The sequence below is a fragment of the Cynara cardunculus genome (genome assembly GCF_001531365.2).
Source record: "Cynara cardunculus var. scolymus isolate 2C chromosome LG 3, CcrdV1, whole genome shotgun sequence".
Classification (NCBI taxonomy): Eukaryota; Viridiplantae; Streptophyta; class Magnoliopsida; order Asterales; family Asteraceae; genus Cynara; species Cynara cardunculus.
The window spans coordinates 768799-785310 of NC_037530.1; the positions used below are offsets into that span (position 1 = coordinate 768799).

The 16512-nt window shown below is 34.2% G+C and overlaps 2 protein-coding genes across 2 annotated transcripts; both read right to left on the reverse strand.

The window, feature by feature from the left end:
- Window positions 1-1230: 1230 nt before the first annotated feature.
- LOC112510038 (AT-hook motif nuclear-localized protein 27-like) lies at window positions 1231-2030 on the reverse strand. Its single transcript, XM_025115297.1, has one exon. The coding sequence runs from the start codon at window positions 2021-2023 to the stop codon at window positions 1259-1261; it is 765 nt and encodes a 254-aa protein (XP_024971065.1). The 5' UTR covers window positions 2024-2030; the 3' UTR covers window positions 1231-1258.
- An 8775-nt stretch (window positions 2031-10805) lies between these two features.
- On the reverse strand, window positions 10806-15577 carry LOC112510297 (3-hydroxy-3-methylglutaryl-coenzyme A reductase 1-like). The gene is made up of 4 exons (XM_025115656.1): window positions 14554-15577; window positions 13698-13879; window positions 12424-12770; window positions 10806-11274 (listed from the first exon to the last, which is right to left on the reverse strand). Exons 1-4 carry the CDS (start codon window positions 15543-15545, stop codon window positions 11023-11025), a joined length of 1773 nt encoding a protein of 590 aa, XP_024971424.1. The 5' UTR covers window positions 15546-15577; the 3' UTR covers window positions 10806-11022.
- Window positions 15578-16512: the final 935 nt, after the last annotated feature.

A 16512-nucleotide genomic window follows, 5' to 3' on the forward strand; every position in this document is an offset into this window, starting at 1 on the left:
ACAGGTTCGGGACAAGGTACTCAGTTGTGGATGACATCACTGACGACTCGTGAGCTCGCAGGCATAGTAAAACAGATGATTTTATGGTGGTATGCTTGTACAAACAGTTAGAGCGTTTGAGTCTGACAGCTACAGTGTGGGAGTTACATTTCTTTGAAGATTGAGCTTCTTGTGAGCAGTGAGCTCTCAAGTCAGATATCCAGTAGGTCGTTTGCTTGATTTATATCTTACATGATACTCCGAAAATAAATAACAAGATTCTGATACTATCGTCACGAGGGCGTAACACTGATGTTTTTGTAGTGATATACTTGTACAAACAGTCGAGGGATCGAGTCTGGCAGTGTGGAAGTTACATTTTCTTTGAAGATTGAGCTCCTTATGGACGGTGACACTCTTATAACAGCTATGAACCTGATTTATATCTTACATGATGCTCGTGGGACAGGGTGGTGTGTTGTGACTACAATCATGTACAAAATCATATGTGATTCCGCAAGAGATAATGGAACACAGTCAATGCAAGAGTGGGAGCAGCAATCATTCCATTACAGCAAGACCTGTGCATCCTTGCTTTGACCATATTCTGTAATATGTGATTTTGTACTGAAATCACATGTCATAATGGAACACAGTCAATGCAAGACTGTGCATGCGACCTAGGTCCGTTCAATATGAAACTACATATGACTTCACTGTTCTTGTGTTTTCTTATTTTGATCATGTTCTCGTTTGAACGTCCTCAACTCCCTTACGTTACAAAATTTCTACTTTGATAGAAATGTCTTGTTCCTCTTTATTTATCAAAAGTTATCCAATTTTCTCCGTAACGATTTAGTTCAACGACATTAACAAGATGTGTCGGTTGCAAATCAAGATGAACAAACAAAAATCAGAAGTAAAAACATTTACCAAAAATGTTTCAACTGGTTACCCGAGTAATTAAATGTTTAAAACTTTACATCATAGATATCAAAATAAAAGTTTTAAAAGTACGTTACCTCAAATAAGAATCAAGTTAAAGTACTTTATATTTTCATACAATTTGCCTTATTTTAATAATACAAAATTATTTTGAAATAAAAATTATAACTTTGAAAATTCAAATATCTTTTTCACCTTTTTCAGAAATAAATGATTGCCCCCTAAGACTTTGTTACATTGACTTTTCAATTATTAAATTCATATTAATAAAATCAAATAAAATAATAAAATTAATTGCAAAAATTCGAATTTTTATTAAATTTTCTTGAAAATACTAATAAGGAGTTCTTGCATTCGATCCCCAGCCCATTACATCACCGGAATATGGGTAATCGGAACCGCCATTGTTATTCCCGGCGGCCACCGTGTTAAACAAAGATACGCCACTTCCTCCGCCGCCGCCGCTTGTTACTTCCGAACACTGTGAAGCCGCCGGTTGTACTTGTGCTCCGCTACCACCGTCTTCCTCCACATCCTCCTCCACCGGAAGTCTCTCAAACACCGCATTCGCAAAAGACGCCGCCATAAGCACCACCGGACTGGACGCCATCAACGGACCAACCGGAATCCCTCCGACCACCTGTCCCTGCCCGCCGGCCAAAAAAATCGACAAACCACCAGCATTTGGTGGCGCCGGTGGCGGAAGCACAGTGCCGGAAATCGTAAGTATCTCGAACCTTCCATGAAGCGTCACCGCGTTTCCAGAAGGATCCGCCGGCTGACGTAAAGTGACGTCAGCGACGTTCCCGGTACCACTCAGAACAGAAACACCTCTTCCTCTCCGGCGAGCGAAGACGGAGAGACTATCGACGATATCGGCGCCGGCGGAGACCTCGAGAACGTGAGACCGGAGTGCATTAGGGCTTTCACGAGTGAGGATGACTGGCGGCTTAGGTTTGTTTTTGGATCCCGGCGGACGGCCACGGCAACGACGAGTAGGACCACCGCTGCCTTCATCGCCGTCCGTCGAAGCATCTTCGAGAAGGTGGTGGAGGTAACGGCCGTGTTTTTGATGGTCGCCGTCGTCGAAATCCGCCATTGAAGATCTCGTCGACGTTCGGAGCTTTAAATACCGAACCGGCGGCTTCCTCCTATAAATGGAAGATGGCAAAGTCTTTATCTTATCCTAAAATAAAATTTAAATGAAAAATAAAAGGGAGTGCTAATATCACTTTTTAACAGGGGGTGTTGAATATTTGAGAATTATGTTGTATTTTTAAATCCATAAAACATTAAATTGATTTAATAATATATTATATTTAATTATTATTATTATTTAATATATATATATTATATAATATTTTTTATTTATATTATTATATTATTTTATTATCTTTACTTATATTATCTATACTATCTTATTAAGTAAATTTAGTAAAAGTCTTAAAGTTTTAAAATTTTAAATGACTAAAATATCATTTATACTTATTTTTTCACTTTTTCACCCCCTCCTCTCCTCACATACATTCACCCCCTACATGCACTCATCCTCTCACACAACCGGTTTTTTTAAAATTGTAATTTTAAATTTATATTTTATACCCCTATAATTAATTAATTAATTTACTTTAGGTCCTTTACTTTTAAATGTTTCATTTTAAACTTTTATCAAWTTAACATACATAATCGTATATCAATTAAAACATGTTAAAAAATACATTTTTATTGTAACAAGTTACACCATTATAGTCGTCTCGTCAATACCTTCGAAATGAGTCCAATATTGAATAATTTTGGACTTAATTATATTATTTTATATTATATATACTGTGAAAAAATATTTTTAATATTTACCATTTATACTTTTATAGTTATTTATTTATATATATACTATATATTTTGGGGTTATGCTGTCCAAATTGCACTGTATAATATGTTTTGAATTAATATGTTCTTGGGTTTTTTTTAAATATATATATATATATATATATACATGTATTAATTCAACATTAATCTGAGTTTCTGGACAAGAAAGAGGGTAAGCAATTGAAATTTCATTATAAAACCCATTTTTTTTTGTCTTTTCATGGCTTATGATCTGTCAAATTTGTAGTTTTCTTTATTGATTTTGAGTGTTTATCTTAAAACTCAAGTTTCTTGGTTCTTTGCTCTTGGTGTAAATCGAATACATTTGTGAAGTCGTTTAAATATATTGGATTTTAAATATATCGGATTTTAAACTGTCATACAATTTTTTTCATCGATAATCTGTAATTGGAACCATAACTCTTGTTTATTCAAATTGTATTAATATGTAAAGACCAAGTGTAACCTATATCATCGTTAAATCTTATCTTATAAAACCAGTGGAACTTCAAAATCATTAAAATTCATGGCTCCCGCTGCATTTCGCGGGTACACAACTAGTATTGAAGTTTTATTATAATTATTTTAAAAAACTTAAAATAGTTTAATCCAAAAATTTAATTTTTATGTTTAATTAGTTATTTTAGTTGATGAGATATTTATAGAAATCATTTGTATTAAATTTAAATAAGGAAAAAGTTCAGAAAATTAAAGAAATTGTTCCATTTTGAATGATTGATTCTTGAACTTTTTTTTGATTGAATAAGTTGTTGAACTCTTTTTGTGTTGAATGATTAAATGATTGAGCTTTTTAAATAACCGGTTACTTAGATTATTTTGATCTTGTTAAAATTGTATAATTTAGAAGTTATTTTTATTATATGACTTGAAAAATATAATCGCTTTTACATAAAGTAGTATTTCAAATTTCTTGGGTTATTTTAATATTTTTAAAATTATGTAATTAAAAGATTGTGAAAAAAATAAAATTAAAAGAGTTAATGTCGTGCAACTCACTGAGTCATAGTTATTTACAAAAAAAATCATCCTTATATATATATTTTTAATAAATAAATCATCGAACTTTTAAAAATTGGTTATTTGGATCATTTCAACCGAAAAATGCTACATATCATGACTTGCTTGCTTTACAAATCAAATAAGTGGAAAAACGATTTTTAAGTCACGGTTTCCTCGATTTTTAATCTATCCAGATAGTAGCTAAATAAATCTTTTTATAATACATAAAGATCTAATGTTATTATTATTATATTAAATTTATATGTAGTTTGATAATATAATTTTTTTATTTATTAATAAATAACTATTTTAAATATATATATATATATATATATATATATTTTCTGTAAAATAATTATTAGAAAAAAGTAACATCTTTTAAGAAAAATATTAAAAAAGAAAATAAAACATATAATATTTTTTATAGAAATTATGATAAAAAATAATATTTTTTAGTAATAATTTTATTACAAAATAATAAATAATTTTTGTAATAATAATGTATTTATAATTAAATAGAATAAGTAAACGAATATTAATATATAAAAAAAAGACAACAAAAAGAAAAAAACATAAAAAGAAAAAACATAAAAAGAATGATTATATAAATGATAGGAGTGTTAGTAAGGGGGTAGAGGTGCCATTAGCCTCCCCCAAAATAAATTTCAAAAAAGTTTTTTACTCTAAATTTAATATAAACATTTAATAATGGACAAATTGCATGAAAAAGTAATGTATTTTAACATTATTCCTATTTTAGATAAGTATTTTCAAAAATTTTATTTTGTTACCTAAAATGTGAAGTTTTAAACAAAGTAACCGGTTACCATATTAATGTGATTAGTGATGAGATGAAATTGGGTTAAATAGCAAATAATACTGAGTTGGATACCACATCACTCGCCACATCATCATGGTAACCGGTTAATGTTTCAACCGGTTACCCGAATACTTAAACGTTTTAAACTTTACATTTTAGGTACCAAAATGAAAGTTTTGAAAGTACGTTACTCAAAATAAGAATCAAGTTAAATTAGGTTACATTTTCATGCAAAATTTTCTTTCAATTATTTATTAACTATTTTAAATACATTTTATGAACTATTTTAAACACATTTATTAAAATTAAATAATGTTTATACTGTAAAACGTTGATTACTAACAACCTCAACTGATTTCATACAGAATCTGCTTTCAAGAATATCAGTGTCTGGAGGATATTTCTTTGACCCACTTTAGCAGTTGAAGCTAGCGAGGGATCTGGAAATTATAAATTATTTTGTGGGTTTGGATCGGGTCTAATCTATTTCTGTTATCAAATCGATATAAGCATATTTTCTTGAAAGTACAAGAAGCATATTTTTTTGACTTTTGATGTTTATACTAAGCATAAAAACCGAAATTTTCCTATCAACGAGTACAACATTGTAGCAGATGTTTTTGGACTTTGATACGTGCAGGGACCGACACTGTTTAGCATAAAAACCATGATTGACCTCGATTAAACAGAGTGTCTGGAGTTCTCAGGTTCAAATCCATCGATGAATGAAAATTCCCTTGTGGCCATGGAGGTTCAAATGCGGTGACTCTAGGACATTCATGTGGTCGCCATGGGATTAATCGGCTCGCATAGCGGGTTGGATATCCAGGTTAATAAAAAAAAAAACAAATACGGAGATTCAAACCTTCACAAATTGGTCTTTTGACGTGTCTGGTTCTTATCAGTCATATATTGCACCAGTCCTTGGTACGAAAACTAAGGACCGAGCCCATGAATGATCGTTTAGTATCCAGACCGTCCCTTCAAATACCTCATTCGAGGGTCTGAACCAATCCTCGGTCCTTTTTGTGCATCTTTATCTGATTTGTTTCTATATAACTTATAACTTTAAATATAGATTATATAAATACATTACCTAAAATAAGAATTGATCGAAAACCAGTGTTGTTTAAACCAAATAACATTAAACCCTGTATTCAAATCAGATTGAATTTGTTTTTTCGGAAAGAGGGCGGCACCTCTGTCAAATATACATACAGGGTTGGTTCTTGTGAAACCAGACTGTTTTTGTGAAACCATCTTTTTACACTTGAAACTTCACAGTAAACACTGTGAAGGTAAAGGAAAGCCGAACCTTCACAGCATTTTTCAGAAAGAGGGCGGCACCTCTGTCAAATATACATACAGGGTTGGTTCATGTGAGACCACACTGTTTTTGTGAGACCCGTGAAACCATCTTTTTTCACTTGAAACTTCACAGCAAAACACTGTAAACGTAAAGAAAATCTGAACCTTCACAGCAAAAACCCTATGACGGGTTATCTTCACAGTGTTTTGTTGTGAAGTTTCAAATGTAAAAAAGTGGTCTCAAGAAAACAAGTTGATCTCACGTGATCCCAAGTATATAGCACTGAAGAGCATCAAACCTGGAGTCTCTTGTTTCAAATAATTGCAGACAACTCGTTTATTATTGCCACGAAACCCTAAAACCACCTTCTTCTGCTACCCGAGAATATTTTTTAGGGTTTACAATTATCATAACGTAATCATCGATATGTATTTAACGTCTAAAGTTTTGGTTTTAAAATCAATATCTCTAAATGCGTTATATATATATATATATATCTTTTAAACAATAAACCGAAAGAATAAAACAAGTAGAGAAAACAATATTTAAAAACTAACCCGTTTCGACAGTTGTACACAAAATCAAAGAAGTCAAAGATAAACAACTCGTTAAAGAAGAAATAAATAAAGAAGCAGATATTTTAAAACGAGATATTACGATCAGTATTTTTTACGTTCTATAAAGTATCGAGTGAAACAAGTAAACCACTATGTAGGCCACCGACTCACATGCTTGAACTGTTGAGTCATCTGTGTTAAACCTGTATTTAGAATATCTTAAACTGATTTCGTTATCAATAAAAGATACAATTCCTTGCGGTCATTCAGATCAAATCAACCAAAAAAGCGATCTTTTAACAAAATCAGGAAATAGTCTAAAGAAAATCTATTACAAATAATGAAAGACAAATTGAATGAAAAAGTAACGTACTTTAACTTGATTCTTATTTTGGGTAACAACACTTTTAAAACTTCCATTTTAGTACCTAAGATATAAAATTTTAAGCATTTAAGTGTCCGGATAACCGGTTGAAGTATTAACTCTTTCTTCTAATAAACCACAATACATAGAAACTAATTTTAGATTAAGATATTAATGTCAACAAATAATACTGAGTTGGATACCACATCACTCGCCATATCAGCATGGTAACCATTTAATGCTTCAACCGGGTACTTAAATGTTTCAAACTTTACATCTTAGGTACCAAAATGAAAAAAATATTGAAAGGTGTGTTATCCAAGATATGAATAAAGTTAAAGTACGCTACTTTTTCGTCTAATTTGCCCAATAACAAATTAAATATAACTAATTCCGATACAATTATATCCAATCATGTTCTGGTTCTCTGATTTTATCTGTCCGAACAAATTTCGACAAAAATCAGAATTAGAAAAAAAAGAAAAAAAGAAAAAGATGGTGGATTCTTAATTGGGAAGCAATGGTTGTTGTTGGTCAACATAAGACTACTCCTGTGTACTTCAATCACCTCAACCCGTTTAGATTTTCTTTAAAAAATATTATTCATATTAAAATTGTAAATTGTATGAAAAAGTAACGTATTTTAACTTGATTTTTATTTTTGGTAACATAGTTTCAAAACTTCCATTTTGATACTTAAGATGTAAAGTGTTAAACATTTAAGTACTTGGGTAACCAGTTGAAGCATTAACTGGTTATCATGCTGATGTGGCGAGTGATATGGTATGCGGTTAATGCTTCAACAAATAATACTGAGTTGGATACCACATCACTCGCCACATCGCTTACCCGGGTACTTAAATGTTTTAAACTTTACATCTTAGTTACCAAAATGGAAGTTCTGAAAGTTTGTACATTAAATAGATTGTTGGTAAACGTCTTTTTCCCAATAAGTACTTACTGGGTAAAAGTCTTCTCCCTCAGTTACCGAATAAGATTATAGGTCTTTGTTATGCCTCTTACCGAATAAAAGTTTCAGTTACTGACTCATTATCATGCTTCTAATAAAATAAGTTACACTTGATAAACATTTGAAGAATTACCATTTAATTAAAACTAACAAACATGACCTTAGACTTTATTTTGCATAATTAACTTGGGTTAACGTGAGACGAGCCTGTTTTCATGAGACCCACGAGACCATATTTTTACACTTCAAACTTCACAACAAAATACAGTTAAGGTAAAAGCAAATCCAAACTTTCACAGTAAAACCACTGTGAAAGTTAGCTTTACAGTGTTTTGCTATAAAGTTTCAAGTGTAAAAAAATCGTTTCACAAAAGCAATCTTATCTCACATAATACCAAGTCTAATTATTTAAAAGAACAAATAGTTTATCATCATCAACTACTCCACAAGATTATCCAATGACATCACAATTTCACTTTACTTTAGTTCCATGTCGCCATGGCAAGCCACTAGAAACTAGCCAAGTTAACTGCTATTTGTTCATGAGTGGGACGACCCATTAGACTCAGTCCATTTGACCTGCTAGAAATACGGGCTTGAACAATCATTATCGAGAAAATGGACGGGTTTGGGTTTGTTTATGAAAAAATAATTATGGGCAAGTCCGTCCGGCCCGTTTATGTTTTATAATTAATATTTTTTTACCATTAATTAAAAATATACTAGTATATTTTAAAATTAAATTATTAAAGTTATATGATGAGAGTTGAAACTCTTTGGTTTTTCTTGAGAACCCAAAAGGCTTTACATTATCTTTGTTAGCATCCTTATGTTAAAAGTCATAATCGATCAACAATGGCTAGAGTCAGTAGTTGTTTAAAATTTTAACTGCAAAAGTGTTTTTCCTTTACTTTTTTATTCCACTTTTGTTAACTAAGAGTTACATTTTTTAGGCCTATTAACCCGTGGACAAGCTTGGTTTGTTTATTCCTACTTGGATTCGAACCTGAGACCACCAGAGACTTTTAACCTTTAGAGCCAGATGTAGGAGGACATTCATATGATTGTACATTTTTAGAGGCATGTTTGGTTGAGAATCACATGTCTATTGCAAAATGAAAAATCACCGAAAACACGCCATGTGTCCAAAACATTCCTTATGAATGTTGTAAAAGTTTACGTCTATTTATACTATATTATTAAGTATTTGACAAAAACTCTTAAAAATTATTTTTTATGCATGAGGTAGTGTTTATTAATGCATATTACTTAAAATTTAAGATTACAAGTAAATCATGCGTAAGTACAACTTATTAAAACTATATTTTTGAATTTGTATAATTAACTGCAGATAGACATAATCAAATACAGGATAAACATCTCATTTTAAATATAAACAATCTAAAATATCATTAGAATAATCATTGAGTTTTTAACAGAATCATTATCTTTATAAAAATTATATCGTTAAGGCAAAAATAAATTACTTTGCTATTAAAACTAAATTAAATTATAATAAAAAATTGTACCAAAAAATGAGAACTTTTAAATAGTTGATTTTATATTAATATTGATATATTTTTTCAAATTTTTATGACATCTTTAAATTTATTTTAATTTAAAAGTAAAAATGTTATCTTTTATCAAAACCACATAGATTGTATTACATTGACAGATAAAAAAAATAAAATGAAATATTAAATAAAGGTGTTTCTCGCTGCATTGCGCGAGTACTCTTCTACTTATTCATGATGAATACAGACACATGACACACTTTCGATGGTTCCCCAATTCACAACATAAATGAGGTTTTCGACTGAACTTTCCTCTGTATTTCTAATTACATATTTAATATTAGGTGTCATCTGGTTTATGGATTAAAATAGATGGTTTTAAATTATTAGGTGATATTTGGTTCATGGAACCGATAAGATTTCAAGGGGATTGGAATGATTAATTCCTTCGTGTGGTTCACTTCTTAAAATGGATAGAATACTTTGAATTCCACAAATTAATGAATTCATCATTCCTTTGAATAAATAAAAGAATTGAATTTCATCGTTTTACATCCAATTTAACCAACACCGCCACCCTTAATCTTCCCACCACCACACTCCACTGCCACCAACCCCCAACCCACCACCAACCACTAGGGGTGCTCAAAAACCCGACCAACTCGATCAACCCAACCCAACGCAAAATAACTCAACCCGATGTCAAATTGAGTTGTAAAATTTTCAAACCGCAGGTATTGGGTTAGTATTATTTAAAGTCAACTCAACCCAATGAACCCAATATCCTTTTATTTCTTAGATTTAATATGATTGTTGAATTTCTATTAATATATACATCAGACAATTACATTATCACATACTCTCTTTATATACACATATTTTCAATCTATTCACATCTATATATAACTCATTCATATATATATATATATATATATATATTCAGTAACTCTAAACATATATATATATATATATATATATATATATATATATATATAAATTAAGAAAATTAACTGAATGTGATACACGTAAAAAGTATGGATAAGTATCAAATGGTTGATGATGAAAAAAAAATTATGAAAAGAGAGATAATATATCCCAGGTTGGAAGAATATTTGAATGCACCAAAGTATCAACCCGACCAACCTGTACGGTTTGGGTTGGGCTGAGTTGCACTTTAGTTTGGGTTAGGTTGTTCAAATGTCTCCAACCCGATTTTTTATGCACCAAAATATCAACCCAATTTTTCAAACGGCAAGCATTGGATCGGATTGTTCAAATGTCTTCAACCTAACCTAGGAGCACCCATACCAACAATGATGCTACTATTGTCGCTACAACGACCACCCCCACCCTCCCTAAACAAATATGGAGATTCCAATTTTCTCTTAAGAGATTCTATTCTAATTCCTCCCGTGGTCAAATTCCTTTGTTGAATTCCATTTCTACCAAATCAAAAGCAACTTAGAGTTTCAAGCACTTTCTAGATTCAATTGTTTTTGGTATGAAAAAAGCAATTGATGATGTTTGTTTTTCCTAAGTAAACCATAAATAATAATCCAAGACTCACAAAAGAATACCTGACTTTGTAAATAACTCTTCACAACCCAAATGAATTTTATACACACACACACACACAATTAACAAAAACAGAAAAAAGGGAGGCTTCACTTATCTATAACTATGATTTTRAACCTGCAATTGCTGCCATATCCCTGGTTGATCTGTTGTATTTCATGTGGCTCTTTACCAGCTGACCTGCTGCTATGGCCGACATTAAAGACAGCTCCCCGGCTAACACCGAACCAGCCACTACGGTTGCTAGCAGCCGAGCATTTGACCCTGGTGACTTAAAACTTGCACCCTTTGCTCCAAGCAGGTTCAAGCATGCGGATTGTGACGCTAGTTGCGTCCCTCCTCCCACYGTACCAACCTGGAACATGCATACATACAAACTCACTCCAAGGAATGGCCAATAACCAAACCAAACAAAACCAGTATATGTAACCTGGACTCACGGTTTTAAAATGCGTCTGATAGAGGAGGTATCYAGTCCCTTMTAAGGAAATCTTAGGTYCCCTCCTCAACCGATGYGGATCTTACAGTATATCCCATCCCAGCCCCCGCCTGGGGGATGTACGCAGATGTGACCTCTACCTTAAGAAGAGAAGGGCTGTTTTTGAAAAGACCCCCCCTGCTATGTTAGAGGTCGAGGGTTCTTTGATCATAAACGATTGGATAAAAACCAATCGGATCGCGTATTGTCCACTTTCCAAATACACTTATTCGMCCCTATTAGCCTTGGATATCACAGATTGAGTACAAGGATAATCAAATGTTTACTTTGATCTTAAAGGCACTGTAAAATTGAGAGTATACACACACACACACACACATTCCACGTTTTACATATTTATACGAGAGATCGACGGTTATAGATAGTTAGAGATYGCAAGGGGGCAGCCCTTTTGTCACCCCCCCAACCCGGCCCCACGGGCCGCCTTATGGCGGTCAAAGGTGGAGGTGATGTTTATGAGAGTGCACCCAGCACCTCCTTACACACGTTATGTATGCCTTTATGCCTAGTCGATCTCTTGTRGATCACAATTACAAACTTGGGTGGATCTACTAAGGGCATGTGCCACCACTAAATTTGTTTGTCAAAGTCTAATTTATTTTACGACCCTCAGTAGTGCCACCACTGTGATTCGTTTTCTACTACCACTGCCCACTGTCATGGGAAAATTGAGAGGCTACAGAAGTGTATCAAAGCTTAACAATGGTGGAACACGAAAATCCTAACTGTGCATATTGAAATTGGAATGGATTTCCTAGTGTTTTGCACTGTATTTGGTAACTTATCTACATTTTATTTATCTTTCAATTAATTGCTGTTTTATTTTATCTTTATGGTAATTATTTTGTACCACCGCTGCAAAAAAAAAAATCTAGATCCGCCACTGTTACAAAGGCTTTCCTCCAATCCATGGCCGTTAGAAAGCTTGGTGCATCGTGATCCTTTGTATGGGAAATGAAAAACGAGCACCATGAAGAAAGGAAGAAATAAGGAAATGACAAATACCTCAATTGAAGGCATARTAACAGAGATGTGCARGTCTTTTCCATTATTRACGRCTTCCATCATAGTTATGYAGTGAGAACYCTCGATGTTTTGGGMTGGATCCTGACCAGTGGCTATAAAGACTGMAGATACAACATTGGCGGCATGGGCATTGAAGCCACCAAGAGAACCAGCAATAGCTGAACCAGTAAGGTTCTTAAGCATGTTAAGTTCTACAAGGCCAGGCACTGTGGTTTTCAGCACCTTCTTAACCACCTCTTCAGTGATGACTGCTTCGCAAACAACAGATTTTCCACGCCCCTCGATCCAATTAACAGCAGCAGGTTTTTTATCCGAGCAAAAGTTTCCTATTCAACCGCAAAACACGTCATAATTATATGAAGAGCTTTCATCAGTCTACCTAGGGTCATTGGCCTAGCAGTACCTAGGTTACTGGTAGAGCCCAACCTCCCTGGAGGTCAAGGGTTCAAGCCTAATCAAATGTGAGAAGTGTGTGAGTTTTGCCGTATATAAAATATTGTACACATTAAAAAAAGATGGAGAAGCTAATAATGATGCTACATGAATAGACTTCAGATGAATCAAAAACACAAGGGGAAATGTCCAATACTAATGGGCACTTGATGCATGTTCTTACAGAGAGATTTGATTCCGTAACTACCAAATATAATGTACATTTGGATAACCAATAAGACTGTAGAAAGTATAAGCTGAAGATTGATGAATTATACCTGAAAAGAGGAATACTGTCACTAGTGAAAGCAAGTCATATTGGTAGAAATTTCAGTGTTCTTTTATCTTGATCAATTTAAAAGCCAGATACTCTATCAAAGTTAATGTTATAAGCAAAGAGATAATCTTATAGGATGAGGGAAACAAGATAAAAATGTGATAAAGTACAAGGGGGCAAGAGGAAAAACTGCACATTTTCAGATATCAACACAATGTATGTATATGATCACAAACATGTAAGTGGTGCATACAGGCTATTGTGTGAATGTATATCCTTTTGCTTTGTTGGTTTTTTGTCATTGATTTGGTTATCTAGCATGTATTAAGCTGCTAGGCGAACCTTTTCCCAATCCCATTTCTTCTGTCAATATATCGAAATGTTATGGTATCATTTGACAAACCCTCATGTATTTTGGAGCATCCCCAGAAGTCAGATTCCCTATGCATGAGAATTGGCATTTCATCACATCGAAGAACCATGCTTCCTAGACTCGAATCCTAAATCCTCAAACACATGAAGTTAAGCAAAAATGAGGACTTACCAGATATACCAATCACATCCATGTCTGGGAAATCATTTTGAAGAAAATTTAACACATTTTGGACACCCTTGGACACCATGTTCATTCCCATTGCATCACCCGTGCTGCAGGTAAATCTGATATACAGATTTTTCCCTGCAATTGCGCATTTAATATACTGGAGCCTAGCAAATCTGCTTGATCTGTTTGTAAAAGAACATAATAAATCAAGAACCTGATATAGCGAGATTCATAGGGGGGGACCTATCAACATCAGACATGACAATCACATGCTAACTAAATTATAAAATATACGACATAAGAAGCAAAGTAACCATCACCTCATATACTTTTATCAACGTAATCCAATTACTATATCTAAATAACAAAAAGGGTTGTTTTCTATTTAACAGCTATAAAATCAGCACATTTTAAAAAGAAATACCCAGGTGAAAAATATTTATTCATGTCCACTCTACACTAGGCACTGTGCATTATACAGTGCATGGACATTTTAAAATGTTATGTAAAAATGGAAATTCTATATACAATTAGGTCTCATAGACATACCTTCATGACATGGACTCATGGAGATAGATGCTATAAACATATAACAAGACAAGGATAAAAAGAACATCATATATAAGCTCTTTCTAACAAAAAGTTACCAGAATTCAAGTGCTTTTTGGTTATTTGTTCAATGATAGTTAGCTGTTGAATTCAATTTTGGATCTTACAAAATTAAGGGCAGTGTTTATGCAACATTTAGAGCATTGCCTTTTTGTTCAGATTATGAAAAGTATCATCAATAGGCATATTACTAAATCAGGAACTGTATGTAGTTTCCTATCGAAACTAACTAAAGGAGGGACCTTACTTGTTGAAAATGACGCTCAAAGTATCAAAATTGATAGGGTCTTCCAGAAAGAACTTAAGTTGTGAAGCCCTCTCCGCAGTATCAAACCTAACAACAGGCGCTCTCGTCATCCCATCTTTCAACAGAATCGCTGTAGCTCCACCGGATGCAAAAATAGCCTTACAACCCCTGTTTGTACTCGCAACCAAACACCCTTCCGTCGTTGCCATAGGCACCATATACTCACAGCCATTCAGCAACAACGGGCCAGCGATTCCCACAGGTAGCTGAACATAACCAACAGGCATCTCGCAACACTGCCCTAAAATCGACTCGTAATCGAATCCTTCCAATGGCAACCCTAACAACGACCTCCCCGTCGTCCTCTCCAACGCCTGCCGTCGAATCGAAGCAGCCCTAAGGCAGTCCCCAAGCTTCGATTCAAGAGAATACGACGGAACCGATCCACAAACCACAGACTCCACAATCTCCTCATCCTCTTTAGACGTAAGAACAATAGAAGGTACAGGATCCATAATTCTAGGTTTAGTTTCAGAATCTTGTTCTACTTCGCCCTCTAGAACGAAGTTGTCTTCTTCACCACGTGCATTGGTGATGAAGGATTGAACGAAATCGATGCCGAAAAACCCTAGGAGGTAGATGAAGGAGGCAATGAGGGAGACGATGGCGGCCAGTTCCGAGAGCGTGACTACATGAAGAGGCGTAGACGACCGGATCTTGTCGCGCCAACGGTGAAGAAGATAGTATGCAACACAGAAAAACAAAGTGAAGAAAATGCCGTTTGTTAGGTAGAGCGGAAGAGGCAGTGCATCCGATGCTTTAGGAACCGGAGACGGTGATCGATCGACGATACTGATACTGACACCGACACCGTTCTTTCTGGAGGAAGATGATCGATTGTGATCATCATCATCGTTAGTAACATCCTTCTGGTGGTGGTTGATGACGGTAGCAGATGGCGGTTTCGGAGGGAGTCTACGTCGGAGATCCATGAGGAAGTGAGAGGGACGGTGGTTTCGGAGGTAGGGGAGGGTTGTTATATATGAAAGCAGAATGTGCGGGGGTTAAGACTAAAATGCGCTGGCGTGGGGCTACACCCTATTTCATTTTGGTGGTGTCGTTATCAAATGCTGCGCTATTACACATGGTGTGCACCCCCACCTGTTTTTTTTATTTTTGGAAATTTAATTAAATCATTTTAATTGTAATTTACTTTAACTTTGATTTTTATTTTGGGTAATGTATTTTTAAATTTTTTATTTTGACACTTAAAATGTAAAGTTTTAAACATTTAAGTAACTGGATAAAATGTTGAAACATTAACCGGTTATCATGCTGATATGACGAATGATGGGATGAAATTTGGTTGAATAGCAAATAATATCGAGTTGAATACCATATCGCTCGTCAAATCAGCACGGTAACTGGTTAATTCTTCAACCAGTTAACTTAAATGTTTAAAATTTTACATTTTATGTACCAAAATGGAAGTTTTGAAAGTACATCACTCAAAATAAGAATCAAGTTAAAGTACATTATTTTTTCATACGATTTGCCCTTTCTTTCTCCTATACATAGTTGTATAGATTTCTCAAAACTTGTATATTTTCATATTCTTTGTCTTCTTTTTTCTATTTTACCATATAATATGACTAAATACTTCACAAATACTAATGATGGTGATTTGCCCCGACCCGGTGGGAACCTGGCTCACCGGCCCGAACGGGAACGGGGATTCCCCCCTAAAATGAGTCCCGGGTCGGAACCGGGGATCCCCGGTAGACTCAAATCGAGGCTGGAAATCTCTGGTAGACTCAAACTAACGGATATTCTTCATGCAGTTTGATCGGGAACGGGATATCAATCTCCATACCCGCCCGAGCAGGGGGTTGTTACTAAAAACCGGGGTTGGGACCACGGATTACAAAACCTGCCCCATCCCCGCCTCATTGCCATACC